The sequence below is a fragment of the Musa acuminata genome, chromosome BXJ2-7, assembly GCF_036884655.1.
Source record: "Musa acuminata AAA Group cultivar baxijiao chromosome BXJ2-7, Cavendish_Baxijiao_AAA, whole genome shotgun sequence".
NCBI lineage: Eukaryota > Viridiplantae > Streptophyta > Magnoliopsida > Zingiberales > Musaceae > Musa > Musa acuminata.
In genome coordinates this window covers 7,469,273-7,496,991 of record NC_088344.1, presented here as the reverse complement: position 1 = coordinate 7,496,991, position 27,719 = coordinate 7,469,273, and the positions used below count along the sequence as shown (strand labels likewise).

Genomic DNA, 27,719 nt, shown 5'->3' with positions numbered 1-27,719 from the left:
GAGTGATCACAAGATATGCTGCAGCATTCAGCAATTAGTCATTGGTCTGAGCACTCCTTCCCACTTCTTCTTCCCCCTCCTCACTCTTCATGCAGCACCAAAGCATCCTCTTTAAAGCAATGTGAACGAGAAGAAAGAAAAAAGAGCTTACAAAAATTAACAGCCACATGTAGATCTCCACTTGAGATGCATCATTCTCACTTGATGTTTCAACAAATATGGGTCTTTGAAAGATGATAGTATTCCTGTTGGATTCAGGAATTGGTTCATGAGTAGCCTTTGGAGTTTAAACATGGCACAGAGTAAGAGAAGCACTTCCCCCCTGGTGCTTTAGTCACTCATTGGAAAGATCAAAGTGGAAGAGTTTGTACTATCAGGCTCTAAAGCTCAGAAGCAGAATGGTCAGTGAAACATCTTGTTCTTGTATCTCTGAAGCTTCATTCAGAGTTGACATCTCAGGCTCCGAGGGAAAGGAGAGGATGATGGGAAAGGAGAAGTCAATCACCCTATCATGGCACCCCCAAGAAATGTCAGTGCAGCTACCCCCATTACTGTGGGATATCCATGGCATATACTCGTAGCTCCTGGTGCTAAATTATTACTATGGACTTTTAATAACATCAAGATATTTGCATTTGTTTGCACGCTCTGTAATGTACGTAAGAAGTTTTTTGCATTTCTGAAATACCAGTCTGGATCAAAATGTTGTTTTTGATAGAATCAAATTACTAGTGCTCTCTCTTCAGTGATATCTTGACCATTTTTGGGGTGCCAGTCAACTCATCTTGCATGCTGAGGGAAAGGTGGCTCAGTTACACGCTGAAAACACATGTTTGGATTGCCGTTAAGGATTGATAAGAGTGAGAGTGAGAGGAGGGAGGTGAAGGTGATTGTCGCCGGACCAGAACTGCTGCTACTGAAGCTTGACGAGACGGACACAGTTCCAGATTCCCAGTGTGAGCTCAGGGCGTGTACTTGAGCGCTTACTCCTCACCGCATATGAAGGAATCCTGTTCGTTATCATACAATAACAATGGCTTCTCTTCTTCCTTCCTTTTCCGTCCTCTCTCTCTAGTTCTTAATTCCAATGTACCTTCATTTACTTGTCATTGTCCATGAAAGCCTTCGGGTCCTGTAAACTTTCAAGTTTGTCATTCTATAGCTACCCTAAAACACAAGCATGCAACATTTAGAGAGAGAGAGAGAGAGAGAGAGAGAGAGATGTTATACTCCATGACTTATCTATCAGCATCTGAGAGGAGGTAGCAGGTAGGTAAACACTTTGTTTGTATCACCTGTAGACTCTAATATATATCAAAGAAGAGAGAGAGAATAAGAGTATCTGGATCTGACATATACAGTTTTTTTAAGGGCAATTGTTAGATGTTGCAACTCTTCAATCTGTCATTACTGGTGGATGAACACAATTTCACTGTTTATAACATAAATGGATAATTATAAGAATAATGTGGAATGGTATATAGAAAAGTAATCGAATACTATACAGGGAGACACTGAAATCATCCAACAATTCAGTTATCTTCATGAGATTTCTTGCTTGAGGTTGCAGAACAAGTTGTTGCAGCTATTCGAGTGAGATACTCCATCAGATCATATGTTCGAGGGGGATTTTTTCATGCAGCAATCCAAATGATCTCTGTTGAGTTGCTACTTCAAGTAAATGCTTGTTTAGATTCGTAGAAGAGTTCTGAGTGTGGAGAAAGCCAAAGCTTCAAACCTACGCTAATAATGGAGAGATATGGTAGATTTGGATGAATCAATGGCCTATTTAATTCATATATTTCCATCAATGTCTTTGACGCGAGGCATTTGTTTCAGCCAGTCTCCATTCTGCGTCTTGGCTTTTGCTTCACTGAAATGAACTGCTGCTGCTTTGCCTCGGAGAATCTAGCGGTGTGTGAAGCAGCTGACATGCAGATACTATGAACAGTTCAAGAACATTCCCTCAGAAAGAAAATGTCCAAAGAAATCATTCCACCACACTTGTGAATTTACATAAGATGTTTATGCGCAGAATGGCATTTATTCTCCTCATGATAATGATGCTTCTAGTACTCTTCCAAGTTTGCCTCCACGCGCAGCACACCGACATCTAACAATACCCACGCTAAACCTATATGATCTACTTCAGCTGGGAGTGGAGTTTTACCCAGAGAAAGTGGTTTTGTGTGTTCAACAAGTGTGTGTATTCATTGAATGAATCTGCTTTACCTGCAATTATTTTTCTTATTGTCTTTAAAGCAAAGGATTCCTGTCCAGTTATTAATAAACACAGGTCCTCCTTTCTTTCTCAAATTCCTGCCAAAATTCACCACAACAATAATATATTTGGGTTGGCAAATCATGAGGACTTCATTCATTGAAGGGAAAATAGGGTGGTTCATCACATTGTTCTTCCACCACTCTATAAGTAGCTCCTTTGTCATGCTTGTTTCTCCAAGCTCATGTGCCTTGTCGCATTCCCGTGTTGGTCCTTGATTTGCTCTCCTTCTTCCCTCCAAACATGGTGGGAAGCTCCAACAGAGTGGAGAGCTTCCCATATGCCAGTGAACTTGAAGCTTCCTTGCCCATCCCCACGCCGAGCTTGAAACCTTTGGAGGTCCACAAGGTCCCTGCACCACAAGACAACCCCACCCTCCAATCTCTCAAGCAGAGGCTTTCCGAGGTCTTCTTCCCTGATGATCCCCTCCACCAGTTCAAGAACAAGTCTTTGTTCCGGAAGCTGGTCTTGGCTCTCCAGTATCTCTTCCCAATCTTCCAGTGGGGCTCTGAATACAGCCTTCGCCTCCTCAAGTCTGATGCCATCTCAGGCGTCACCATTGCTAGCTTGGCTATCCCACAAGTATGAGAAGCTTTACCGATGCTAAATTACCTGTGCCTGTGTAGAAAGACTTACTGTCCTCTCTGTTCTCTGTAACAGGGAATAAGCTACGCTAAGCTTGCAGGTTTGCCTCCCATTATTGGCCTCTGTAAGTCCAAACCATCTACTGAAACTAGCTCATAAGAACACCAGGATGAACACCAATGAATGTTATTGATCTTGTTATACTGGATCGGATGCAACAGATTCCAGCTTTGTGCCACCCTTGATCTATTCTGTTCTTGGGAGCTCAAGAGATCTCGCTGTTGGCCCGGTATCCATTGCATCTCTAGTGATGGGATCCATGCTGAGAGAGGTGGTCTCTCCTGACAAGGAGCCTATCTTGTATCTTCAACTAGCTTTCACAGCTACTTTCTTTGCTGGTGTTTTCGAAGCCAGCTTGGGTCTTCTGAGGTATACAATGCTTGCGCCACAAGAACACTACATAGAATTTTGTTTTGAGTAAATCTTGATCTCACAAGTGATGCCCGGTGCTTATAGGTTGGGTTTCATAGTGGACTTTCTATCAAAACCGACGTTGACAGGATTCATGGGAGGTGCAGCGGTCATCGTATCACTTCAGCAGCTCAAAGGACTGCTTGGCATAGTTCACTTCACCACCAAGATGGGGATCATTCCAGTGATGCAGTCTGTTCTTGAGAACAGGACAGAGGTAAGAACAAGGTGTTAGAAGAATGGGTGAAGATGCTTTGCTAAGATTAAGGTGTCTTACCGGCTGATCTTTATCTCTCTTCTTGTTTTGAGCAGTGGGCTTGGCAAACGGTAGTGATGGGGCTCTCATTCCTGGTTTTTCTGTTGGTGGCAAGGCATATAGTAAGCTCTAATTCCATCCTTATGCTTGATAGCTCTCCCTTTCAATTCCTAAGAGATCGATGATCAGAACATGGTAGTGATCGACATGTGCTAAGCTAATTAGCATCAACTTCAGCTTTTACTTGTTGCTTTCTCTGCACTGTTTGCTGGTTTATGCTTTGGAATGACTTTAGAACTCATATGAATCAGAGCTCCAGAAGACCCAAGCTGTTCTGGGTATCAGCAGCAGCTCCTCTAACTTCAGTGATTCTCTCCACTGTCCTTTCCTTTATCTTCAAAGCTCAAAACCATGGCATCAAAACAGTAAGAATCTTCATGCCAGAAAGAAATTGAAGTTTCTTTGTTTCTTCTTGTTCTAACTTCTTGGTGTTAAACAGATTGGGCATTTGCAGAAAGGGGTGAATCCTCCTTCAGTGAACATGCTGTTCTTTAGAGGCCCCTACTTGAGTCTTGCCATCAGAACTGGAATAATTACTGGAATATTGGCTCTCACTGTAACACACTAAACCTTTCAACTCATTTTGGTAAATTGTAGATTCAAAATCTTCCATTGCTGAAAAGGAAAAACGACTGAGTTCATCCCTCTTGAAATAACAAGCACGAACTTACTGTGGGTTACAGGAAGGAATGGCTGTGGGGAGGACATTTGCTTCTCTGAAAAATTATCAGATTGATGGCAACAAAGAGATGGTGGCCTTAGGAGCCATGAACATGGCAGGGTCATGTGCTTCATGCTACATCACAAGTGGTAACACAAAATTAGTACATATAGCAACAAGTAGCTATTCTTGTTATATAGGCTGTAGTCAAATCAACATGCTACATGTAAAACTAACCATAAAATCTCTTGTTCTTTTGTTGGAAAATACAACCCAGGTTCATTCTCAAGGTCAGCTGTAAACTACAACGCTGGATGTAAAACGGCAGTATCCAACATAGTCATGGCATCTGCAGTGCTCTTCACCATGCTATTTCTCATGCCACTGTTCTATTATACTCCCAACGTCATGTTGTCGGCGATCATTATTGTTGCAGTGATCGGACTGATCGATGTTCGAGGTGCATTTCTGCTGTGGAAGGTGGATAAATTTGATTTCCTGGCTTGTATGAGTGCTTTCTTTGGGGTTCTTCTCATCTCAGTACAGACGGGCCTCGCCATAGCTGTAAACATTCTTCATTATTCTACTGCAGTTTCTGCTTTAACAAACCAAGGGAAGCATTCCAGTTCGATGATATGTACCTTTAACTACGCCAAAATTTGCTGTTTTATAATCTTTCCATGTTTTGCAGGTGGGCGTATCTTTATTCAAAATTCTGGTTCATGTTACTAGGCCAAACACAGTGATCATGGGGAATGTCCCAGGAACAAACAGTTACAGAAATCTGGCGCAATACAGGGAGGCTGTACAGCTGCCTTCATTTCTAATCCTTGGCATTGAATCCCCCATCTATTTCACCAATTCAATATATCTGCAAGAAAGGTTAGTTTGGGCTGGTGTCAGTATTTGGTAACATATTCAAGATCTTGCCATTATTCAGAATCTTTGTAATCCAGATATAAGGGCCAACAAAACTTTACAGTACTCACCTACACCTTAAATTGCCTTATTAGAGTTCATGGATCAAATATAACCCAGAGAATGAAATGATTTAGCTGAATAAATGGTCACTGAAAAACGGGCAGAAAGCTAACTGTAAAAATTAGAGCATAAGTATTGTTTTGAAATAGATATAAAGCTAGCTTGAGATTGGGAATCCAAAAACACCTGAACCCGAAGGCACTTCCAGTTTAGAGCAGGCCTATTGTTTATCTATATTGGTCTACGTCTAATTGCCCAAGGTGCAAGATTTGCATCTCTTTCGGCTAGTGACTAATTAATAGAGCAACTGATGATCAAATTCTCTAAACACAGCTGTATTCTTTCTTGATAAAAGTTACATGTATTGTTATTCTTATGTGCAGGATCTTGAGATGGGTTCGAGAAGAGGAAGAGAAAATAAAAAAGTTGAATGAGAGTTCCCTTAAATGCATTATACTGGACATGGCTGGTACGTAGAATTATAATCAGAAAATACTCATCCTAAGTTTAACAAACAAGTTTACTGTACAAGTGACCCAGAGAAATTTAATCTATTATTTGTACACTAACCATAAGCTCCAAATCCATACAGCCGTAACAGCAATAGATATAAGTGGTTTGGAAACACTTGCAGAGCTGAAGAAGACACTTGACAAAAGATCTATCGACGTAAGGGATTCTCCTCCTCCATCATATCCTTCTTAATCATGTAGACAGTGTCTTTCAATTTAGTAACAGGAACTTTCAAAAAAAAAAATTGCAGCTTCTACTAGCTAATCCTGTCCTGGAAGTGGCACAGAAGCTGTCTCAATTGGGGACTTGGGAGCTTTTCGGATCAGAACAAATCTGTATGACGGTTGGTGAGGCCGTTGCTGCATCCTCTTATAAAGCCCAAACTTCAGCATGTATTCTCCACAGAACATCAGTCTAACCTAAGGGGGGAAAAAAAGAGAAAGAAACGGGGTTTATGAGGTAAATGTGCCAGTTGCTTGGCATCTGAAACAAGCAATGGCAAGATAATGAAATAGTTCGATAATGAAATAGTTCTCTACTTATCTGAGCTCTTCTAGGTAAAGATTTTACAGGAAATAGAAAAATCGTATGAAGATGTTCGGAGGAAAATGATGTTGGTTATTTTTGTGGCTCTCAAGAAGTTTCTTTCTCACTGGTGTCCATTAAAGTTCGCAAATGTTGTCTCATGAATCCTGGTTTCTCTAGGCACTTTAAAATATCAATTGTGATTTTCCACGACCAGCTTTGCGCATTCATAAAAGATTGTACCCATGACATACAGGAATTATCTTACTATTGAAGACAGGAATCCATCTGAGTGTTATATGTTCAGATTGCAACGATAATTTCAATCTAAGGCGCAACGACCATAATATGTATCTACCACTAGTCCTTAAAGTCCATAATAATCAGTAGTGGAAAAGAAAAGTAAGAATTCATGCTTCCTAAGACTCATACTGAGACTAAAGTGCTTAGTCAATTACACCCATAATTAAATGTCAACATCTAATTAAATAATCAAGAAGAAATGAGAAGTGCAAAAAAATAGTTCTATAAAAAAAACTGTGTATCCTATATAGTTAAGAATGGTATTATGGTAGTGCAACATCTTGGACTTGATACATCTATTGCACGATAAAAAAAAAATATTTTTCTGCCCATTTTCTTTTCTCTTGGAATTGTTAAAGATAAAGAGTCAAATTCTAGTTCAAGAACCAAAACCGATGAAACAAAACAATTCTTTTTATATTTGTGTGACCAACCATAAGCATTCTCTAAAAGTTTAATGGCTGAACTAGGGACTTCCGTTAACAGTTGATTCAAGGTGAAACCAAGAGCTAATGCGCTTGGAAATTTAAGATCATACACGTTATATGCCATGATAGAAATCAAAATTAAAGATATATCATGGCGTTGCTATTAGAAGTATGTAAAACAAATATTTCATCCCTTTATAAGCCAGTGCCGTTAAAAATATTAGAAATTTTTTGCCATTCAAATTCTTTTAAATTTGACCTTCATTAAAAGCCTGAGGACCAAAACACATTTGAAGTAGAGCACAGCTCGATATCTTAGAACCATGACCCGATGATCAAGGCTCACGACACAGCACCGAAATATGAAACCGAGGATCCAGCTACTATTTCCGCAATGATTCTAGTCCTGCCATTAAAATTTCATTGGCTTACTCATCAGGCATGATTTGACCGTTGTTGTCCTGTTCGATCCTTGCTTCACCGGATCTCAGATTAAATAAATAAATAAACAAATAAAAGAACAGAAAAATTACATGCCCTCCTATCATATGATATTAAGCCTTACGGTAAGCAAACAAATAAAAAGAAGAAGTAGAAAAAAATTGCATATCTTTGTATCAGAAACTATTAATGCATATAATAAGCAAATGTTAATAATGCCACATAATAGCTTATCATCACCAATTTTTGTGAACTAGAAATAATGACCAGATCGAATTAGTTCTTTAATTTCGACATACAAAAAGCATAAAGATTAATGATCAATTTAGGGACAAAAACTGCAAGCAATATTAACATATACAAGAAAATTAATCAACTGTTAAATGAAAACAAAGATTAGCACTTGTGAACCCAACATAAAAACCCCACCTTGAAGTTCTAGTGATCGTTTCAGCATCTTCTTATTATCCAATCTTTCTTCCTCCTCCAGAATTATAAGAAGAGTCGTGAGGCAACATGGCTTGCGTCGCGTCCCAAGGTTGAAGACGCCCACTTGCTGGCATCGACCGCGTCCTTTGCATCGTTTACAACGAGTTCCACGGCGTCAGGGTTTAACCGTGAACCTATCTCTCAGAATCTTTCCCTAAAGCAAGAATACTTATCGCGGAATGCGACGTCGCCAGGGAGGCGGAGGTGGTGGTGGATTGGACTATAAGGCCCTCATTTTATGAGTTGTCCGGAAGATGCAATTGTGGGCTCTGTTGTTCATGTTATGGACCGCACTAGGTCCAATCCTGTTGAGAATTCCAAGATGGGCATGATTCGCAAGGTGTGCGATCCATGGATCTGCTTGTTTCAAGGTCAGAGGTAGAATGAGCGTTTACGGGAGGAGCCAACAGTGGCCACTTACATTGCAAGGTATCAGAGCAAAAGCGGCAGGAGAGGAGGGAGAAGAAGAAGAAGCGTTCATTGGGCATTGCCTTGCTCATCCATCTGAAGCAACAGGTGATTCATTTGTGTCATCAAGACTTTTTCTTTTGTCTCTCCAGGTTTCAAGGTAGAGAGACTTGAGCCAATTAAATCTGATGCAGTAATGGAGTTCTTGATAGTTCTCAAGTGCTGGAGCTGGATTCCAGTTGTTTATATGAACAGTGCAGTAGATGATTGTGCCATCAGACAGCAGATGGAATGACACTTTTGAAGCAACAAGGAGAGAGAAGATGACGGGCATGGGGACGTCACAGACTCGGAACAAAGGCAAAAGAGACAGACACGCCACAAGAAGAATCCAATAGCTTTTCTTGGCCTTTTGGCACAGGTCAACACTTCCGACCGAGGAGCAGAAGAACAGAGAGCATATGCATGCAGAGGAAAGGCAGATTAAGATTCTTGGGGTTCAAAGAGGTAGATTTAGCTGCACAAAAGGAGAATATAATGCAAATTGTTGTGTGTCACTATGGGTGGAGCTGAAGCAAAGTGCAAAAGAAAGGGTCTGCCTGTGATTATAATGTTCCACTTCAATGCATTATAAGTCAAAGAACATTCGATTGTCTGCACCAAAATCCGGCACACAAGTACATCACGATTGAAAGAAGCATCAGGAAACACTAATTATGCCAAGAATTTGCTCATCAAAGCTTTGCTTTTGACTGATAAACAAGAAAGACTGGGAGCAGATGCAATGGTTAAACATTAATTTGTCAGTTTGATGCATTACAAGTCAAGAAGAACACTCGATCATGTGCAGCAAAGGCTAATATATTCGTGTCGATGTCGTGTACAAGTCCAAAGAAGCATATAGAGAGCAAATGAAACATAATTATGCCATAGAGTTGATCACTCATATTCTTTTACTTATATAGCCAACAGAAAGTTTTATTCACTGCTAAATAGAAAGACAGATCGATAACATCCATCAAGAGGCAATGTTTACGGCTGGTTTATGGTTTAGGAAAGAAAAGAGAGGAGGGTGGAACAGTTGCCTGCTAAATTTCACCAACATTACCATGAACTCTGAAACAAAACCAGCAAACAAATTAAGGAACATGTTGATCATCCATGGCCGCCAACGATTTCATATGGACAGCTCTTGACAGACAGATGATCGAATTGTTCACCTTGCCAACCTAAACTCTTATATGCTCACGGTGTAAGGAGGGCTGGGCAAACCTCCAGCCTATAAGGCCAAAGCCATCTACTCAAGAAATGTCTCCTCATGGAATGATGAACCAGGAGAGCCAGATGAAATATTCCTGGTTTTCTCCATTTCTTCGAGCAAAGTTCCATTCCTACAGCACTCACAGCCACACAAAGCTTTCTTGCCTCTGCAATGTATATATAGGAAGTTCATAATACACTCACAATGATGCTGCTTTGTGGAAATTCTTTGAGCAATAAGAATCGCAGTTCATGTGTGCATAGTCAATGACTCAGGAACAGGTTCATCATGCAGTGCAAAAAGAACATATAATGCACTATAAAGATAAGAAAAATAAAAGAGATCGGAGATCATGTGGGGACTAACCTGTGCATACAGATATCCTTTCCGTCGTCTTCCACTTTCGTCCTGCAAGAGAAACAGAAGCTCAAAGAGTCATTTAAAAAGCATGACAACATTTCCTCGGAGGGCTCTGAAAGCCAGGCAGACCCTTCATCCTCTTTCCTATGCTTATTCTTGATCTTTGGTGATTCAATGCTGTGGCTTTCAAGTATGCAATCTCCAAAAATATGAGTCATCCTAGGGTTAGGACCATGAGATATAATGCAAGTGTAATCTTCAGATTGCTCGATCTCACTGGCTGACAGTGAACCGATAAATCTATGAGAAGAGCCAAAAGATATCGGTAAGGACCCCGAGATTTTGTCAAAATTGGTGTCCTCCTTAGCTAGTGGGGGAGAATCCAATATATCCATAGATTCTGATTGAAGAACTTCAGAATTGGACTTACGGTTATTGCCAATAGATTTAGTAAGGAGCAAAGAAAATCCACCAGTATCCACTGAACACGATCGCAGTAGTCCATACTCCTCATGGACTAATTTAGATCCTTTTAATTCTATAGCCATCTCCGAGCAAACTGACCGAGGTTTAGATGATCCGATTTGAGGAGCTGCTCCTAAAGGGTCATCTCTCGGGCCAATCTGATGTGATTTGGGGGTTGAGAAGTTTAACCTCATCTGTGAACCAAACACAATGTTCCTGCTCTCAGATGACCCTAAGACCTTCACACAAGGTTTGGCCTCATCATTGAGAGTATCAACCAGGCCAAGGCCTACTCTTCTGCTGTCCCAACATCTAAGCCTACCATCGATGATGCCTGTTGTTGATCTGGTTATACTGGATAAAACCTTGTCCAAGGGAGATGCATGGCCCCAAACTGTAGCAGATTCTGATAAGCCCTTCTTGTTGCTGAATCCTACAAGGTGGCCATGGACATTAAGAAAGGAGCCACAACTGGTCCTCTTCAACATACCATCAGAGGGGAAGCAGGAGCCTGAGGTTGGATGAGACATCAGGAACCCTTTGCTTTGATCCTTCTGAACTGGTCTGCTCCTTTTCCTCAGCATTATATTCAACCTCCAACTTCCCCTTTCTTGCCACTAGGAAGGCTAGGCATTCCTGCTTACATGAAAAGATCAAAGAGGTGAGGGCAGAAGGATCAATCAAAATCAAAATTTTCCACATAACAATCAATGACAGAGGAGTGAAGGACATGCATGAGTAGAAAAATAGTACTTTTCCAAAACTGATCATATATTGAGCAATATCAACATAAATCAACATCACCTCATTGCATGAGATGAAAACTAAATGAATGTACCAAAAAACCTTTGGTAATGATGAAACAACACCAAAAACAATATTGAACAGCTGAAATGAACTATGGGCAGCCACCAACTTGTTTAACCAAAGGCAAGCACTGAAAGAGGTCAAAGAAGGCTTTTAAATCAGCAGAAAAAGGATGCAAGAGATGAGTAATCTCTGAAACATCCAAAAAACCAACCCACATAGCATAGCATGTGGAACATAAAGCAAACAGAATAGAAGATTAGTCCCATCCATGTATCTTTCTCCCCAAAAACCAGTCCTGATGCTTTAACCACTCAACAAGAACAAAATGAACCCCAAATCATACAAACAAGTGGAAGGTAGATGAAAAAAGAGAAGATGATATGAGTTTATATAATTCAAGAAAGAAAGGGGTCAAAAGAAGAGATCATAGAAACATAACCCACAAAGGAAAGGGAATAAATTCCACCATGCCCACTCTTTTCTCTTCTTCTTTAGTTGCTTTCCTTGTTTCCCCTATCCTTCACCCCCTGAAAGTAAATGAGAGATTCTCCTGGGTAGAAGAATAGGAGAAACCAGAAGCACACCAGGTGGTGTTGAGGTAGTTTGACAAATGTATCAAAGCCTGCACTGTGCACAGTCACACACCACTCTCTTTCTCTCTCCTCAGTTTTGGTTGCATGCATCAAAATCAGAGCAACAGTATGGCTTCTGAAATACTCCTCTAAATCATGACCATCAGAAATCAAACTAAATTGGCTGAATCACCCAAAAAACACTGATGGGTTGATGTGGATCCTCACATATTTTGTGTGGGGTACATGTACAATGGTTCTTACATGTGATAGACATGCATCATCCAAATGAATTTTTATCTAATCAGTGTGAGGGTGAATTCCTTTGAGAGTTGAGTTTTTATATCATGAAAATAAATTTTCTGCTTGTAAATACATACATTATTCCATTTCCAGGAGCCTTTTATGATTTAATCAACCTTGTAATAAATAGCAGAGGATATGAAATAGTTCATTCTATTCAAAATTTAGGTATAATAATATAGGATAGTTACAGCCAACCAGTTGACTCCCTATGACACTAATGCCCATCTACCACTCCAAATCCTTCTCATGACTGCAAACCATTGAATGAAGTCATTAACAAGCATTATATCATAGAGCAAAATTAACCATATCAACCATGAAAGCAATAATCCATCAAAAACAATTCAAAGACACATTTGTTTTGATGAGATCACAATGACAGTGTCCTTTTTGGAAAGCTATCATCTTTGTTGTTGAATCCTTCTTACATGTATTACATTTACTGTGTCTCTCCCTGTTAGCCACTGTCCATGTTGGTGATTCCAATCAAGTGTGGATCTATCCAGGAAGCTTCATCCATGATTCATGTATTTATATACATGAAAGATGATGGATCAAATGTAACAATGTATCTTAAGCCCAAGTAAAAGACAATATCAATGTGGTGAGCCAAATCATCCCTTTTGAATAATCACAATACATATAAATATAAATATAAATATATATATGATTATTAGTCCCTTTCATGAGTAATAATGGTGTATGAAAATTACTCTAACTAATATTAAACTTTGTCCTCTAACCACATATCATATGGCCAAGGCAAGGCAAGGTGGACATACCAAGGTGAAGTTGATCTCTAGTGATGCCTAGTTTTAACTAAACATATAAGGACATGTATATCTATTTCTGTCATCATGTAAAAAGATGTGATGATCCTTTGTTTCTTGGATTCATCTTATTTTATCACGTGGATGTATATTATATGAGGCCAAATTGACCTCCCTTTGGCATCATAGTCATCTATTTACGAATTTAAAATTTGACATCTTAAAATTTGACCTCTCACGCATATATACATCATATACACATGATTTGAAAAAACATAATAAAATGAGTTCAAGAGAGATAAGTGATACCCGTTTGATCTAATCCGATTTCTAAAACTATCTCCATCTCTCTCGGTTCAACATAACTCAAATCAAATTTGGTTCGATTAAATTTATTTCTAGTCAAAGACGATTAAATTCCTAAAAGAAAATATTATCTTTTGTAATGAAAAAAATCCACACGATTATTTTAGAAAGTAAGTAATGAAATCTCGTTTGATAATTTTTTTTGGTTCGAAAGCTTGAGATCTTTTTATGATAATTTATTTTGACGATGAAAACCTTAATGAGATTAATCGCGAAGTGCCGAGATGAGATCCCATTTAATCCCACCATTAAAAATCTGGATGAACAAAAGATGTCAGAACAGTCTGCATTATTGAGTTAGAAACGGGCGTTTCCAGTACTGATGTCAGAACAAGAACACACAAGCCATGTTCCTCACTCACTCACTCACATCCATCGGCCGCTCGCAAGTACGTCATGTGACCGCTGCGAATTCTTTTGGCCTGTCTCCATTACAATCTTTTCCCATAACAACTAGAAAGAAGGAATGGCATGAATTGGAAGACTGCTGTTTCTGGTTGCACGTTCGAAGTATAGCACCAGCTTCGTTTCCAGTGTCTTCTTGATTACCCGTAGACGACGACAAATATGTAACAGTAGCAAATAGAAAGAATCGAAGGGGACCGACCAGATTAGTGGTGCTACGTTCGACGGCTTCAGCACAAAAGAATTGAAGATAGATACGCCCACGAAATCCATCCTACTAATCTTGTTAGTGCATAATTATCCCTTAATTATTGTCACATTTTATGCTGTTTTGTGGTTTCAGATTTCAGAAACTTAATTATATATGAGAGATTATTTGATAACATTTTGATTAATATATTAATAAATTGCAAAGATGGCATCATTTTTATCATTCTAATTGACCTATTTTTCGGGGAAAAGAATACGAAGCATTAATGAACGAAGCCTTGGAAGTATTCTCAATCAAATAGACAATGAAAAGAAGTTCACACATTTTCTTTTATTATTCTGGCAACGTACCAAATCCACTCCCAGGAAGCAATCCAGACGATGAGCTCTCCGCATAAGATTTATTGGTCTGCTCGGTAATGATCATGTCATTAGCTCACATCATTCACACAAGCAATAAGAAAAGACAAAAGATCGCATATGAATGATGTCCGATGTATTGCCATAAATTAAACCAAAACAGGTGAAGCTGTAAAATTGGCAGATTTCAACAGGAGGAACCAATTTGCCGGATTAAAGACCCCCCAAACCCCAAAAGGACACCTTCTCGCTGGATTTCACGACAATCCACATTTGCTACAAATAAGTAAAACACAAGACTGAGATTTAAGAGTACCCAACTGACCATTTCATGCTGCTCCAACAAACTGAGGATGGTTTGAAACTGAGATCATCCTTCACGCTGCAGGTTCACCCCCTGATTTGTCGGTCTCCATCGGCTCGGAAGCTGTTGCAGGTGGTGTCGGTCTGCTTCCATCGGAAGCCTGCTGCTGCTCGGCGGTCTGAGGTTGAGCTGGTGGTGCCTCAGTCGGAGAAGGCTGTGGCTTGGGTGGAGGTGGCCTCGGCTTTGTCATTATCGGCTTGCAAAACCTACTCACACATGCACTCACAATTACTTTCCATGGAAATCTCAGGCTCTAATTGCATAGAATACATTTCATATTTGCTCAGCTCCAAATGAGGATCAGCGATTTTGGATAAATTAAACATCATACAAGAACGTGTAAATGATTACAGCATGACGTGAAACTGCTCTTACATTCTTAACCAACAATTAATAGTCCTATAGAACTAAAAGGATAATAAAGCATAGCCAACGAATAGCATCTATCCTTCAAAAGACAACTAGTGAACCACTCTAGGTTGATTTCATAGGGCCTCTATTCGAAAGCAGATGAACAGTCCTACAGATATACTTTTCACAGATGGTACAATCAAGTTGAATATATTCACGACATCTATAATTGAACTTACCTGTCTAGTGTCTCAGCTTTTCTCTTTAGATCCGGAGAAAGAAGAACAGGATTGGCATATTTAGGTAAAGCATCCTGCTGCTGTTTCTTCTCCCTTAACCATGCTTCTGCTTCTCCACATTCATTAATTACCTGTACAACAAATCAACAAACCAAGCATGTTACCACAGTTTTTATCATCACTATTAGACTCTAGACCACTATGCAGATACAAGATTGAGAAAAAAAGGTCATCTCAAATCTTCACTTAAGAAGCAGGTTTGGTTTACCACACCAGCATATAATAGAACTTCTAAAGCTGCCCATATTCGCTAGACAGCAAGCAAAAGGGAAGTCTCCTCTTGAAATTAACTAACACAGGTTTCTAAAAAGGATAGCACATAGAATTTATAATTTCAACTAGAGATCCCAGGTTCTAGCATATATCACGACCATCTGCTTCTAAATATTTTCCTATCTATGACTGAAAGCAGCTTACCGCAGGATCTCACTTGACAGAAGGAATGCTCTCAGAAAACAAAACCTAGTCAGGTGCGAAAGCAGCATTGTTTTTTTGACATTACCTTCTGCTTTTCAGCTAAATCTATGTGATCAAATTTGGGATCATTGGACAAAGCCACTTCTCTGAAACTATTAATACAATAAGCCAGTTGATCAACGGCAGGACCTCTCTCTGTCCATTCCTTGTAACGCTCTTCGACCGGATCACCCGTCTGAAATTAGACAAGCCAACCTCAGATGCATCGAACAGATGTTTTTAAGTAGTCTACTGGGCCTAAGGTATACCTTTTTGAGCTCCTCAAGCTTAGCAACATAAACACCCTTTGTTTCATCCTCTCCATCTTCATACAACCAATCCTCAACCTCCTGAAGCTTCATGATAAGCGCTTCCTTCTCTGTTGGTGTAACAAAATCCTGATATTTGTCATACAACTGCATATAAAGGATCTAGTGTTAGCTGAATTAAACAGGCTAAACCACATATGACGTAGTGGAAGGATGGATAAGATGCACCATACCTTGTTACGCATATCGTACACATATGCCTCCACGGCATTTTTCTTGTCCTTCGTTTCTTCCATCACCCTGTCTTGGAGGGCCATTTCAAACTCTTTCTCGACTGCTTTTTGCAATTCTTCAGCCAACATCCCACCATAAACCAACTCGGTCACAGGCACATTGGTTTTCTTGACCTTTTTCGAAACTTCAACCTGTAGAGTAAATAAGTTCCAATCAAAGAGTCAAGTTATAAAAGGCTATATACCATGGGATTCTTTTCACACATCATGAATTCCATGATAAACAAAATGTAATCATATACTATGCTCAGACAACATTCAGAAGATATACGTGCTAGGCCAAAGCATAATTCTTGTGCTCTGCCAACTACAATTAAAACTGTGATATGAGGTGACAAAACCCAATGACAAAAAAAAAGCCCAAGAAAGGAGACTGTCAACACTGATGGCAAACTCTATAAGAGAGTGGATGAGTTTTATCAGAATGCTACCCATCAGCATCCACCTTTGTATTGAGACTAGTGGTTCACTCGACCATAGGTTAGTTAAGCCACAAGACACAATCAAAAAGTGTCTAAAGCCAACCTAGTAGTTATCGTTAGTAGCACATTTAATAGGGTTGAAGTTTATATGGTGCAAGTCCATAAAAAGTTCAAATTTTTGGAAAACCAAAATATCAAGAAGAAACAGCAAGAAGATGGTTAACAGTTGTTTGTGTTTATGTAACTACTTTGCACTAGCATCATATGATGAGACATTGCTAAACAAGCTAAGCAGCAAACACATGCATTTTCTCACTACTATCAGTTTAAAAGTCAATACAAAATCAAAATGAAATGATAGACAAATAATTCTATGGTTGACTAAGATATACCGCGCACCAATTAGTAAGAGGACTTCAGACTAAGTGTTATCACATCTCATAGAAACTTCAGAACTACCCTTGTTGAACACATTAAATCTTAAGATAAAAAAGATGAGAGACTCCAATAATCATAACAAAGAAGAAATAACTATAGGCATCAGGTCATAGATTGGATGGAATTGCAAGAATAATTACTTATACAATCCCAGAAAAGATAGCAAAACTAAAATTAGAAAGCAGGTCACGGGTCATATATAATATAAAGAAACAGTAAAAACCAGACATAAGGAATTACCACTACTTAGAAGAAACAACACAAGATGAGATTAGCATTTTGATCAAATTATCAGACGACAATGTCACCATGCTAACAAGACCAAAATTGATGATTTACAAACCTTGGAATCTGTATCCATCTGAACAGGCTTTTCCCCGGCCTTTGGTGCTCCATTCTCGAACCCAGCACTAGAATTGTCAGTGGTTCCTTCAGCTTCCTGCATGTCTACATCATTTTCAGTTTTGGAGGAACCATTTTCATCATTTTCAGTTTTAGAGGAAAATTTTGTTGCTTCATCCATGTCCATAGACTCCTTTGTCACCTCTGCCGTGTCGGATACTGCAACTTCAACTTCCTCTTCTTCCAACATCTGCACCAAGTAGGATATATATTACTTTTGAGGTGTATAGGATTCAAGACTAAGGACCACAAATTAGAAAGAGATACTACTTATGACTTACAGTGGCCGACTCAATAGAAACAATTCCATGGAGATTCAACCGAACTTTTACTTTCAACTTAGCACGCTCGCCTTTGCTGGTTTGGAAAGGACCAATCTGTCCAACAAGATATTTGCTGTCAAGAAGAACAAGAAACACATAATACGAATGATATGGCGGGATGTTTTTGTATATGCTAGTTACCGTGTATGTGCTAATTTCCGCTGGAACTTGCAAATCACCCACATCAGCATACACAACATCAACTGTGAAAGTTCTAGATCTATAAAATGCAAGAGCTTTGACACTTGGAATTGGATTCCCTTTTGGAAAAACAACTGAACTCTGCTGGTTTTCTGATCCAACAGTCTGAGAATCAGGGGCAGATCCTTTCCATGACAGCGCTATTGAAAAGGGGAAACTCTCATGAACCTTTCACCATAGAAAAAATTGTCAAAGATAAGAAACCACAGGTCCAAGTATGTCCACATATCTATAATAATATACATAAACATGACAAGGATAATATAATGAAATGAATGAACTGATAAAATAGGCAACAGCAGTAAATAACATGTAAAATAACACTTATTGCATGACAAGAACAAGACAGACAACAATCATCAAGTCATTTTAGTTTGAGTATTGGAATTAACAACAAAAGTTACAAGAACAGGTGAGCTGTTCGTTACATTAAGCCTTATCCTGAATCTTAAACATAAGCAACAAATTCCTCTCTATACTCTATTTCTTGCACTGTATAATAATTTACCCAAGAACTATTTGAGACATTAATGGCAATCAAAGACACAAAATGGAAAATAAACAATATTAAGTACAGAAGTTAAGACAACGAAACATTGCATAACACTTAAAATCTAGACAACAAAGACAGCAAAGTTGCAGAGAGCCTTGTTTAAAATCTAGACAACAAATACAGCAAAGTTGCAGAGAGCCTTGTTAAGAGTGCAATGTATAACATACATGAAACAAGAGATTCAAACACCTCACCAGAAAGTGACAGGAGTAGACCAACAAACAACATCAATTCACAAATTTGTCAAGAGAACTACATGTCTACTATGACCTTTCTGCAGTGTATGGACCATTCAATTTAGCTATATGCAACTGGAAGTATAAAGGATTTTGATTGAAAAGTTATCCAGCAATTCAAATGGGAATCCCTGAGCAGACCCCAGTGGTACATTAAGAAAAATATTCTGTGAGAGGAAAAAATGATCACCATCTCTGACACTAATTGCAATTGAATGAAATAGGTGGATAATCTAATACCTGAAATTCCCGCACTTTAAATGTAGGACTAAGAATAGCACATTGTAGAGCGCAGCCCCGAGCAACACACTCACTTGCGTTCATGGTCCGTCTAGGCTCTTTCCCGAAAAACTCCGTTAATATCCTAATAATAGCAGGAACCCGAGAGCCTGATCCAACAACCTCAACCGAGTGTATGTTCTCTACACTCAGGCCAGCTTCTGCAAGTGCCTTCTCCAATGGTCCCTTAACGCGCTCCAATATGGGGGCACTGATGTGCTCAAATTCTTCCCTCTTAATAAACCCCCTCACATCCTTCTCCTCCATCAAACACTCGATGTTCAGTGGTGCTTCTGGGTTCGCACTAAGAACCTTCTTCAGCTTTTCACATGCTGCCCGGAGCCTGAGGCAAGCACGGGCATTCTGATACACATCTATCTTGTATTCATCCTTAAATTTGGCAGCGAAGTGCTTGAATAGAACTTCATCAAAGTCTCTCCCTCCAAGTGATCGGTCATAAGAATGTGCCAAAATCTTCAGCTTCCCCTTCTTGAATCCAGCTATGCAGACCTGCATGCTTGCGTGACCCACATCAACAAAAGCCACATTAAGCTGATCACTCTCTGGCAAATCTGTCTTATAGATACCATAAGCCAATGCAGTTGCAGTGGTCTCATGGAGCAGTCGGAGAGGGTGCAATCCAGCAATAGTAGCAGCATCCAGCACTGCCCTCCGCTGGAGATCAGTAAAGTAAACCGGAATCCCTATGCAACAATCCACAACCGCCGCATGCAGATTTGTCTCGGCAATAGTCTTCAGATTGGAGAGGACCATCGCAAGAATCTGCGTCGGAGTGAAGGCCCTCAGCTCGCCAAGGTAGTTGGCATGGATCAGCGGGAACCCATCCCGCCCTTCCGTTACCTTAAACGGAAGCGATTGGATATCCCTCTGGAGCTCGGGATCAGAAAATTTCCGGCCAACAAGGCGTTTAATCTGCGACACCGTGTTCTTAGGGTTCATCACGGAGGACGCCGCTCCGGCAGTGCCGATGAACCGCTGCTTCTCGCCAAAGCATACCACCGCCGGGGTCTCGCGCTTCGACTCATCATTGAGCACCACATCGATGCCGCGTTGACGGGCAACAGCTACAATGCAGCTCTCATTTCCGACGTCGAATCCAACAACACTCATCTTCTCTACAATTACCTCGTATCCCGGTCACCAAAGGAAATGAGATCTGCACATCGACGCACGGAAACACGTCAATATCAACGGCACAAGTAACGAATTACCAAAAATCTCACGAAACAACACCTGATCGAAACGAAAAAAGCCTCAAAGTTGCTGCACAACCGATCCGAATCAGATCAACAGCTAGTACAGAAGCAAAGAACATAAAATCCAAAGAATGGGTTTTTGGGTCCCTATATCGACCGAAGCACACCAAAACCTTGGGTTTTGGGCAAGAAGGAAGGATCTAAGTAAGGGGAGATTTGGATCGTACCTCAACGGAGCCAAGCTTTTGTTAGATCCAACACGAAGCGAGCTCTCTCGATCGAGACCTTCTCCTCTCTAGGTCTTCCGCCACCGTGAGGAGGGGGATTAGATACACGAAGAGCGGCGGTGTCGTCTCGTCCGTTCTCTAGAACCATCTCGGGTCGAAGAGCCTAGAGCGGCGTCGAGTTTCGTGCGTTGAAGATCTGATTCCATCACGACCGTCGGAACCTAGATCGTACGGAGGAGATCGACCGATTCGCACTCTCGACGGTCGATCGCCGTGGGCGTCAGAAAAGCCCGCTCGACCGCTTCGGCGTTTTCCCGAAGCTTCTGTTGGTTTCGAGCCTCACACGTAAAGATATCATCTTAATAGCGGTTAGACTTCGTGATCTCCGTTAGGACGACTTGTAGCGACTAATTAGGAAACGATGATGCATTGTTGATGCTTAATCGTTTCAAATATTATGCTCATTTGAATTATTGGACGGATAATAAACCCACTCTGTTGTAACTCTGCTTATTGGACCCGCTAGGTGGGCCCGCTCCGCAGACCGGGTCTCCAAGAGACTTAAAAGGTCAGGAATAACTGGGCCCAACCGAATGGGCCCCTGGCGTGCAAGCATCTCCGGAGCAACAACACATGGGGCACGCCTTTTCATGGGTCAGCAACTGGGGCCCATCGCAGCTGCCCGTTAGACGCTGCCACGGCTTGTGGGACCTGCCATTCGATGACCATGGCAAGCCTGCCTCCTGGTTCGGCAGGCACATAGGCGCTGCGCCCGTAGGAAGAGAGACCACATCACCCCGGAAATTGTCGATGGTGCTTCAGTCCTCCTGCAGAGCACGCTTGATTTCCTAACGTGGCGCCATTCCCGTGAAAAATGACGACACGAGCATCTGCCGCCGCATCGACCAAAACCACGAGCGAATTCGATTGGCGTAAAGGCGCACTGAAAAATTTATATTTCCTTATACTCGCTAACGACGCACGCGGTAAACGTACCTAACAATAACTGGACCATTAGTGGACCCCAGTGTCCGCTATGTTTGATTCCTAGCGGAATCTTAAGCCATTAGCACGTGGTTACGTTGGAGGCGGGCAAGAAAAGAATCCCTCCTTCATAATGAAAAGAACCCACTATACTGCCGCATCCTCGACCATCCGATGAACGCGTGGCACGAGCGGAGTGATATAAATACCTCTTCAGCGTTTGATCTCATCCTCGGTCGATCACCGTTAAAGAGAGAGAAAGCTTAAGAGAAGAGGAATGGAATCCCTACAGCAGAAGGCGTCGGAGTGGAGCGGGGTGGCGGCGAGCGACGCCTTCGCCATCGACGACACCAACATCTTCCAAGCCCTCGGCGGAATCCAGCCCTTCATCGACCTCTCCACCAACTTCTACAACAGGTGAACGTATTCTCCCTAGGATTTCCTCTCTCTTGGATCGTCTGTTATGGTCGTCGGGGTTTGACCTTTTGGGTCGGTAGGGTCTACGATGACGAGGAGGAGTGGTTCCGGTCGATCTTTGCTAATTCGAAGAAGGAGGATGCGATCCAGAACCAGTACGAGTTCTTCGTGCAGAGGATGGGAGGCCCCGATCTCTATTCCCAGAGGAAAGGTAATGGGAACATGTCACTTCGTGTTTAGGTGTAGCGGTATGGTGGTCTCTTTTGATTTTCTCCGAATGCAAGCAAGATCGAGCTGTTCATCTGCGTGTTTCCCTCCTCTGGTTCTTACGAATTTGTATTTCGTCTTTCCATGAAGATATAGCAAGTATTTAGCATACTCTTCTGTGGAAGAGACGATGGATTTAGCCTCGGGTGCTCTCTTATTGTCTTAAATTACAGTAGTTTATGTTATTGACATTTTTATCCGAACAGGAAAGTAGGCAAGTTGCATATTGAGTTAGCAAATATAATGGTTTCTTTCACTTTCATATTCAATTATGACTTACATAACCTTGATCTTTTGTTAACAGAATCTAGGTGTCGAGATTCATAAATTAACTCAAGATGTGTACTCTGACTATGTTTCTGATGTATTTAGAATCTTTGAATTTGAAAGAAATCAAAGTAAGCAAGTAACTCATTGTTCAGTGACGGAGATTAAGGATTCAAACTTTCCCAAATTTTCTATTTTACTGTTGCTCTTTGTTGTCCTAAATTACAGTAATTATGTGTTTGGCATATTTTCATCCAAGCATGGAAAAAAGAAATTATGCATTTGAGTTAGCAAACATTGTGTGTTTTTTTCACTTAAATATTGAATTATAGTTTACGCAACCTTGATCTTTTGGTAACAGAATCTGGGTGTCAAATTTTATAAATTACCTGAAGATGTGTACTCTGACTATGTTTGTGATTTCTTTAGAATCTTTGATTTGGAAAGAAATTACCATGGGGCATGTACACCTCAAGACCCTTTCTCCTTGTTATTGTCGATTCTGGAATTTGGATCGCAGAAGAATCGAGATCCAATCTAAGAACTTTGTGATGGGCTCACGTACTGGGTAGATGATGACAGTTTAATGTGTCAAAGGTCAAGAACTTAAGTTGATGTAGGTAGTAAGTGAAGGATACATAGAGATGTAAGTTGCACCAGGGTGCTTTGCTATCATATCCAAAGAAATTTAGAGGACTTAACCATATGACTCAGAGAACTTCAAGTCCTAGTGTAGTCGGCACACCTCATTTAAGTCATTAGATGATATGAATCTTAATCTGGTGGTGCGTCTTTAATCTATCTATCTTGGGTTCTTAACCTAGATGATATGGCACTATGTGTGATTCATGGAATACTTGAGATGATAAATCTTTGAATTTTCTGTTTTATGCATATTTAGTTATGGGAAACATGATTCTTGTCCCCCTAAAAGTTCCTTTAAATGGAGAATATGTTTTGACCTTCCTATTTCTCTTTGTTCATACTTTTTTTTCTCTATATGCTAATAGAGATGATGCAAGTTAGCCTTTCAATTAGTAGAAAGTACCATATGCTTTCAAAGGGTTGAATCTACATGTAGTTATTTGTATTTTCGGGTTGGGTAATTTGTGAATGATAAACTTTAAGCATCCGAGGGGATAAATTGGAACAATCTTATCGGGATATGATAAATGTAAAAATGATAAGCTTCTAAAGTTTTGGAGTTTTGACTATATTATGAATCAGAGTTGGGTGATTTGTGAATGCTGCACTGCTTGTTCACCTGCTATCTTAAAGAATCAAAGGTATGAAATGTATTGCTTTTAACTATTGATAGAATCGTGAAAAGATTATTACTTTTTCAAATTGTACTAGGAAGACGGTATAGCATATTCTCACCTTGTCCTGTTTGTCAAAGATTCCTACTGCATTGGGTTTAATGGAGGGCATCATAGCAATAATATCTTTGGTGTTATTGTTGCAGGCCATCCAGCGCTGATTGGACGACATGCCCCGTTTCCGGTTACTCATCAGGCAGCCGAGAGGTGGCTGTACCACATGGAACAAGCATTGGAAAGCATCCCGAGCATTGATCCGGATTCAAAAGTCAAAATGATGAATTTTTTCAGGCATTTATCTATCAACCAGGATTTCTTTGTCCAAAACCATCAGCTCGCGTTATCGTCATTTCGTTCATTTTCTTTTCTTTTCTTTTCTTTTTTTTTTCCTTTTCAGGCACACTGCTTACTTTCTTGTAGCTGGGAATGAGATGATCAAGCAAAGGCAAGCAGTTCAAAGAAATCAGGCAACAAGTGACTCGACATCCTCATAGGATTTAAATTGCTTGCTGTACGATTGATAGACTCGTTACATGACATCTTATGCATACAAATCAACCATATCAGATGATCATAAAGGTTCATCTCTACGAGATGACCTGACAATTGTACTATTGGATGCTGTCATGTGCTGATGTGAGCTGCAGCAATTGCTGCTCGCCGTTCATTATGCCTGTGCAATTTGAAACTTTGGAATTGGCAAGTCATCCATTATCCTCTTGAATCGTAAGTTGCTTGTGCGCACGTTTGATCATGGACTCTCCAACAGCAACGCTCGATTCTTTTAGATTTCGTGTGGTACTGTACACATTTCTTTTAGGTTTTGAAGCAGATAGTTTCATTTTGGTTAGTTTTTGTGATCATTTTAGGCTCGTAAATATAGGTTGTGTAGAGGTAAAATTGTTTAGAAATCAACCATCTGAATAGTCATTTTAGAGATTTTCTAGTTTCGTAGAATGATGTAGTGTGTCAACAAGCACAACACCTATGAGTTACCCGGATGACAATTGGTTGGATGAGTCTTTGAGGTAATATCCAAGGTTGATTTATTGTTTTGTTTCGTAATAGTATTCTATAGGCATTTGTGAAGACTTTTGGTCGCGGTAGACCATCTTATATCGTATGATTGCTCTGTTTAGAACTTGAAAGCCTATGTTTATAATTTGTATTGTCTATCAATTGTTTGTTAAATAGTTGCTAGCGAATCTCGAGTTAAACATTTTTTTAACTCGTTTTCTCGTCCTTAAGAGACAATAAGAGATTTCGGGGATATAGACCTTTTGTGGACGAATACGTAAGAGTGATGCATGACTTATAGGTAAAATCAGCTAAGTCTGTGACAAATGATATTAGAGCGGGACAAGCACACTTATAAACACTTGGCATGCAAACATAGAGAACCTGGTGGGGTTGTGTTAAGGGCAACTAACACATACGACAGTTTGGGGAAAACGGGCATTGAGGTGTAGGGAAAGGGGTCGTTCTTAGTAGCAAGCATCCAAAATTGATATTCAGAGGAATGACCAACTCTTTGAGTGATAGACACCACGAGGATAAGCGAGCTATAAAAAATGTATAACGCACAAAAGTTAGAATGGTGGAGTTCGAGCTAAAGCTCGACGTTGACAACCAAACTTGATGGTGCTCAAGGTAATTGGAGCGCTTGGCAAACGATGAGATCGTGTAAGATAGAATGTGTTGTGCAAAGCTCATAAAGATAAGATAAATTACTAACTCGAAGAATTCGAGACTCATGTTAGGGCTTGAATGGGAACGATAGAGTATTTGTGGTCATCCCAAGGCGATCGAAACTTGATATATGAAGTATTAAAATTTTCTTTTCGGCATGGGAACGATGTGTATGTAGACCTAGAAGGGTGCAATAAGGGCTGTATTGATTAAGAGCTGTAATCTAGCAAGTGCGTTCACGATGGTAGAATAGAGCATTATTCATTCAGCAAGACGGAGTAGTCCAAGCGAATGGTGGTCTTTGAAACTTCCAGATGGACATATGCTCAGAGAAAAGTTACTCCAATGGGATAAATATTTAGAAGGAATAAATCCTGATTCTCAAGAGGAAGAATCATATAAAACAGATCACACATATTGAGGAGGAATACCTTAAGACAACAATTCTACAAAGCTCAATGGACCGAGTGAGTAACGATGAGTCACCATATGATCTCGTATGAGGTAATGCATTGGTGAATTCATTATGAGATCAAGTGGGGGAGAGACATAAGGCAACACCAATCGAATGCACACTTAGGGTTGATGTGGAAATCAGACTCAATGAATGACTAACCCGTGGAATGGTAGGTGCGAGGGCCTCTATTAACTTAATGCAAATTAAGGAATTGAACAACTTGAGTGGAACTTGGTGAAGTGCCTAAGTCATAACAAAAAGACGTGGAAGTGAGTATTCTTGAATAATATACTACAGTGCTATCATTCGAGTTACCATGAAGGAAGCGGTGTACGACGGAGTTTGTGCTGTTAATCATATGTGCCCTACAAGCCAATCACATGAGTGATGGCATGCGTGACATGACACACACTCTTTTTGCTTATTATTATTATTATTATTATTATTATTATTATTATTATTATTATATATATATATATATATATATATATATATATATATATATATATATATATATATATATATATATATATATATATATATATATATATATATATATATATATGTGTGTGTGTGTCCATGGATTTGTGCAATGGGACTCGAATCGTGATGAGATCATGATAATGAGATCGATTCACCTTTAACCATAGACCCTAAATAATCCTAGTCATAGGTTACTCGAGAGGGACATCAAGATAACCAGATAGACTGGTGTGTTGTATATTCGTCCATATGATGGAGGCGACTGGTCTCATAGCTGCTCGTGTGAGGACACTAGAGATACAGTGTAGGCGCTCATTGGAGAATGAGTTCACTGATTGATCCGCTCACGGAATACTGGATGATTGATGATGCCTTATTGTCAAACAACGATTTCGTCGTCCCAATAGTGTATATGGTCATTAGGCTTGAGACACTAAAGATGTCCTATATGAGTACTCCACTCTTTGATACCGGACTTATAGGTATGAAAGTTTAAAATCTAGCACAACCGGCCATCGGGAGTTGTAGTCAACCTTACGAGGGCTATTGAGTATCGATAGAGGATCATCCGCTTTTGATATCATGAGAGGAATATTTCATGTGTTCTTGCTCAAACAAATCCCTAGCCAGAGTCATTCGGATTGATAGAGAAAGAATTTGATCAGAGTGAGACTCGAGTAAAAACTCTATGAACTTGACAATACCATGCCCGGTATACGATCTCTGACGTATGAAATGAATGAGGGACTATAGATACACGGTAACTAAGGACAGATAGATCCAAATAATTAGATTCCCCTATATCGTTTGGGGATTGTGGTGTAGTGGCCTAGTACGTATGTAGTCGATGAGTCGAGTGAATTATTATGGAGATAATAATTTACTGAGCAAGAAGGAGTTCTGACAAGTATGACTCACTGCCAGCTCGATATTGAGTCTAGAAGGTCACACACATATGGTAGGTATTGCGACGAATAGATGTTTGGATATGAGATATCTGTCGGAGTCCCTATCTTATTGGATATTCAAAAAGCCCTTGAATTATTAGATCCTATGAGATTCAATAAAAGCTATTGAGAGAATATTAGATAGAGATCCACTAATCTAAGAAGATTAAGTAATTGGATGGAGATCCAACACCCAATAGGGCAAGATCTATTAAGGTTAAGTTGATAGGGGACCTCTATAAATAGGAGGGAACCAATGACTCATAGGCTAG

General features: G+C 40.1%; 4 protein-coding genes and 1 long non-coding RNA gene across 10 annotated transcripts; 2 read left to right on the top strand and 3 right to left on the bottom strand.

The window, feature by feature from the left end:
* The first annotated feature begins 2,524 nt into the window (after positions 1-2,524).
* Positions 2,525-6,541, top strand: LOC135616943 (probable sulfate transporter 3.4). Of its 2 annotated transcripts, none has more exons than XM_065116704.1 (13): positions 2,525-2,863; positions 2,942-2,990; positions 3,088-3,295; positions 3,383-3,554; positions 3,650-3,715; positions 3,905-4,018; positions 4,093-4,209; positions 4,337-4,463; positions 4,592-4,794; positions 5,006-5,196; positions 5,679-5,764; positions 5,888-5,964; positions 6,059-6,541. In XM_065116704.1, exons 1-13 carry the CDS (start codon positions 2,525-2,527, stop codon positions 6,224-6,226), a joined length of 1,917 nt encoding a protein of 638 aa, XP_064972776.1. In that variant the 3' UTR covers positions 6,227-6,541. The 2 variants fall into 2 exon arrangements, with proteins under 2 accessions (XP_064972776.1, XP_064972775.1); XM_065116703.1 differs by having other exon boundaries at positions 4,592-4,878.
* On the bottom strand, positions 3,396-8,991 carry LOC135616945 (uncharacterized). Its single transcript, XR_010488549.1, has 5 exons — positions 7,935-8,991; positions 4,956-5,185; positions 4,552-4,876; positions 3,615-4,449; positions 3,396-3,531 (listed from the first exon to the last, which is right to left on the bottom strand). It is a non-coding gene; the product is annotated as an uncharacterized LOC135616945 (long non-coding RNA).
* A 425-nt stretch (positions 8,992-9,416) lies between these two features.
* Positions 9,417-11,955, bottom strand: LOC135616944 (FCS-Like Zinc finger 10-like). 5 transcript variants are annotated; one of them, XM_065116707.1, is made up of 3 exons: positions 11,738-11,955; positions 10,030-11,124; positions 9,417-9,829 (listed from the first exon to the last, which is right to left on the bottom strand). In XM_065116707.1, the coding sequence occupies exons 2-3, from the start codon at positions 11,070-11,072 to the stop codon at positions 9,700-9,702; spliced, it is 1,173 nt and encodes a 390-aa protein (XP_064972779.1). In that variant the 5' UTR covers positions 11,073-11,124; positions 11,738-11,955; the 3' UTR covers positions 9,417-9,699. The 5 variants fall into 5 exon arrangements, with proteins under 5 accessions (XP_064972779.1, XP_064972780.1, XP_064972778.1 ...); XM_065116708.1 differs by having other exon boundaries at positions 10,030-11,127; positions 11,742-11,955; XM_065116706.1 differs by having other exon boundaries at positions 11,742-11,954.
* A 2,449-nt stretch (positions 11,956-14,404) lies between these two features.
* On the bottom strand, positions 14,405-20,924 carry LOC135616942 (heat shock 70 kDa protein 15-like). The gene is made up of 10 exons (XM_065116701.1): positions 20,618-20,924; positions 19,135-20,350; positions 18,046-18,273; positions 17,863-17,958; positions 17,523-17,771; positions 16,260-16,451; positions 16,027-16,173; positions 15,804-15,953; positions 15,242-15,372; positions 14,405-14,857 (listed from the first exon to the last, which is right to left on the bottom strand). The coding sequence occupies exons 2-10, from the start codon at positions 20,302-20,304 to the stop codon at positions 14,665-14,667; spliced, it is 2,556 nt and encodes an 851-aa protein (XP_064972773.1). The 5' UTR covers positions 20,305-20,350; positions 20,618-20,924; the 3' UTR covers positions 14,405-14,664.
* Positions 20,925-21,824: 900 nt separating this feature from the next.
* On the top strand, positions 21,825-24,578 carry LOC135616941 (two-on-two hemoglobin-3-like). Its single transcript, XM_065116700.1, has 4 exons — positions 21,825-22,018; positions 22,099-22,229; positions 24,018-24,162; positions 24,269-24,578. The coding sequence occupies exons 1-4, from the start codon at positions 21,879-21,881 to the stop codon at positions 24,363-24,365; spliced, it is 513 nt and encodes a 170-aa protein (XP_064972772.1). The 5' UTR covers positions 21,825-21,878; the 3' UTR covers positions 24,366-24,578.
* Positions 24,579-27,719: the final 3,141 nt, after the last annotated feature.

Bases quoted from the DNA above. Each gene is read 5' to 3' on its own strand.
- LOC135616943 (XM_065116703.1), top strand. From the start codon at position 2,525: ATGGTGGGAAGCTCCAACAGAGTGGAGAGCTTCCCATATGCCAGTGAA. The intron at 4,879-5,005 runs GTAAACATTCTT...CATGTTTTGCAG, and splicing joins AGACGGGCCTCGCCATAGCT to GTGGGCGTATCTTTATTCAA. The intron at 5,197-5,678 runs GTTAGTTTGGGC...TCTTATGTGCAG, and splicing joins TCAATATATCTGCAAGAAAG to GATCTTGAGATGGGTTCGAG.
- LOC135616944 (XM_065116707.1), bottom strand. From the start codon at position 11,072: ATGCTGAGGAAAAGGAGCAGACCAGTTCAGAAGGATCAAAGCAAAGGG. The intron at 9,830-10,029 runs GTTAGTCCCCAC...TATACATTGCAG, and splicing joins AAGGATATCTGTATGCACAG to AGGCAAGAAAGCTTTGTGTG.
- LOC135616942 (XM_065116701.1), bottom strand. From the start codon at position 20,304: ATGAGTGTTGTTGGATTCGACGTCGGAAATGAGAGCTGCATTGTAGCT. The intron at 16,174-16,259 runs GTATGGTGCATC...CTTTATATGCAG, and splicing joins TGTACGATATGCGTAACAAG to TTGTATGACAAATATCAGGA. The intron at 15,373-15,803 runs GTAATGTCAAAA...TTTGTTGTACAG, and splicing joins ATTTAGCTGAAAAGCAGAAG to GTAATTAATGAATGTGGAGA.
- LOC135616941 (XM_065116700.1), top strand. From the start codon at position 21,879: ATGGAATCCCTACAGCAGAAGGCGTCGGAGTGGAGCGGGGTGGCGGCG. The intron at 22,019-22,098 runs GTGAACGTATTC...TTGGGTCGGTAG, and splicing joins TCCACCAACTTCTACAACAG to GGTCTACGATGACGAGGAGG. The intron at 24,163-24,268 runs GCATTTATCTAT...TTTCCTTTTCAG, and splicing joins AAAATGATGAATTTTTTCAG to GCACACTGCTTACTTTCTTG.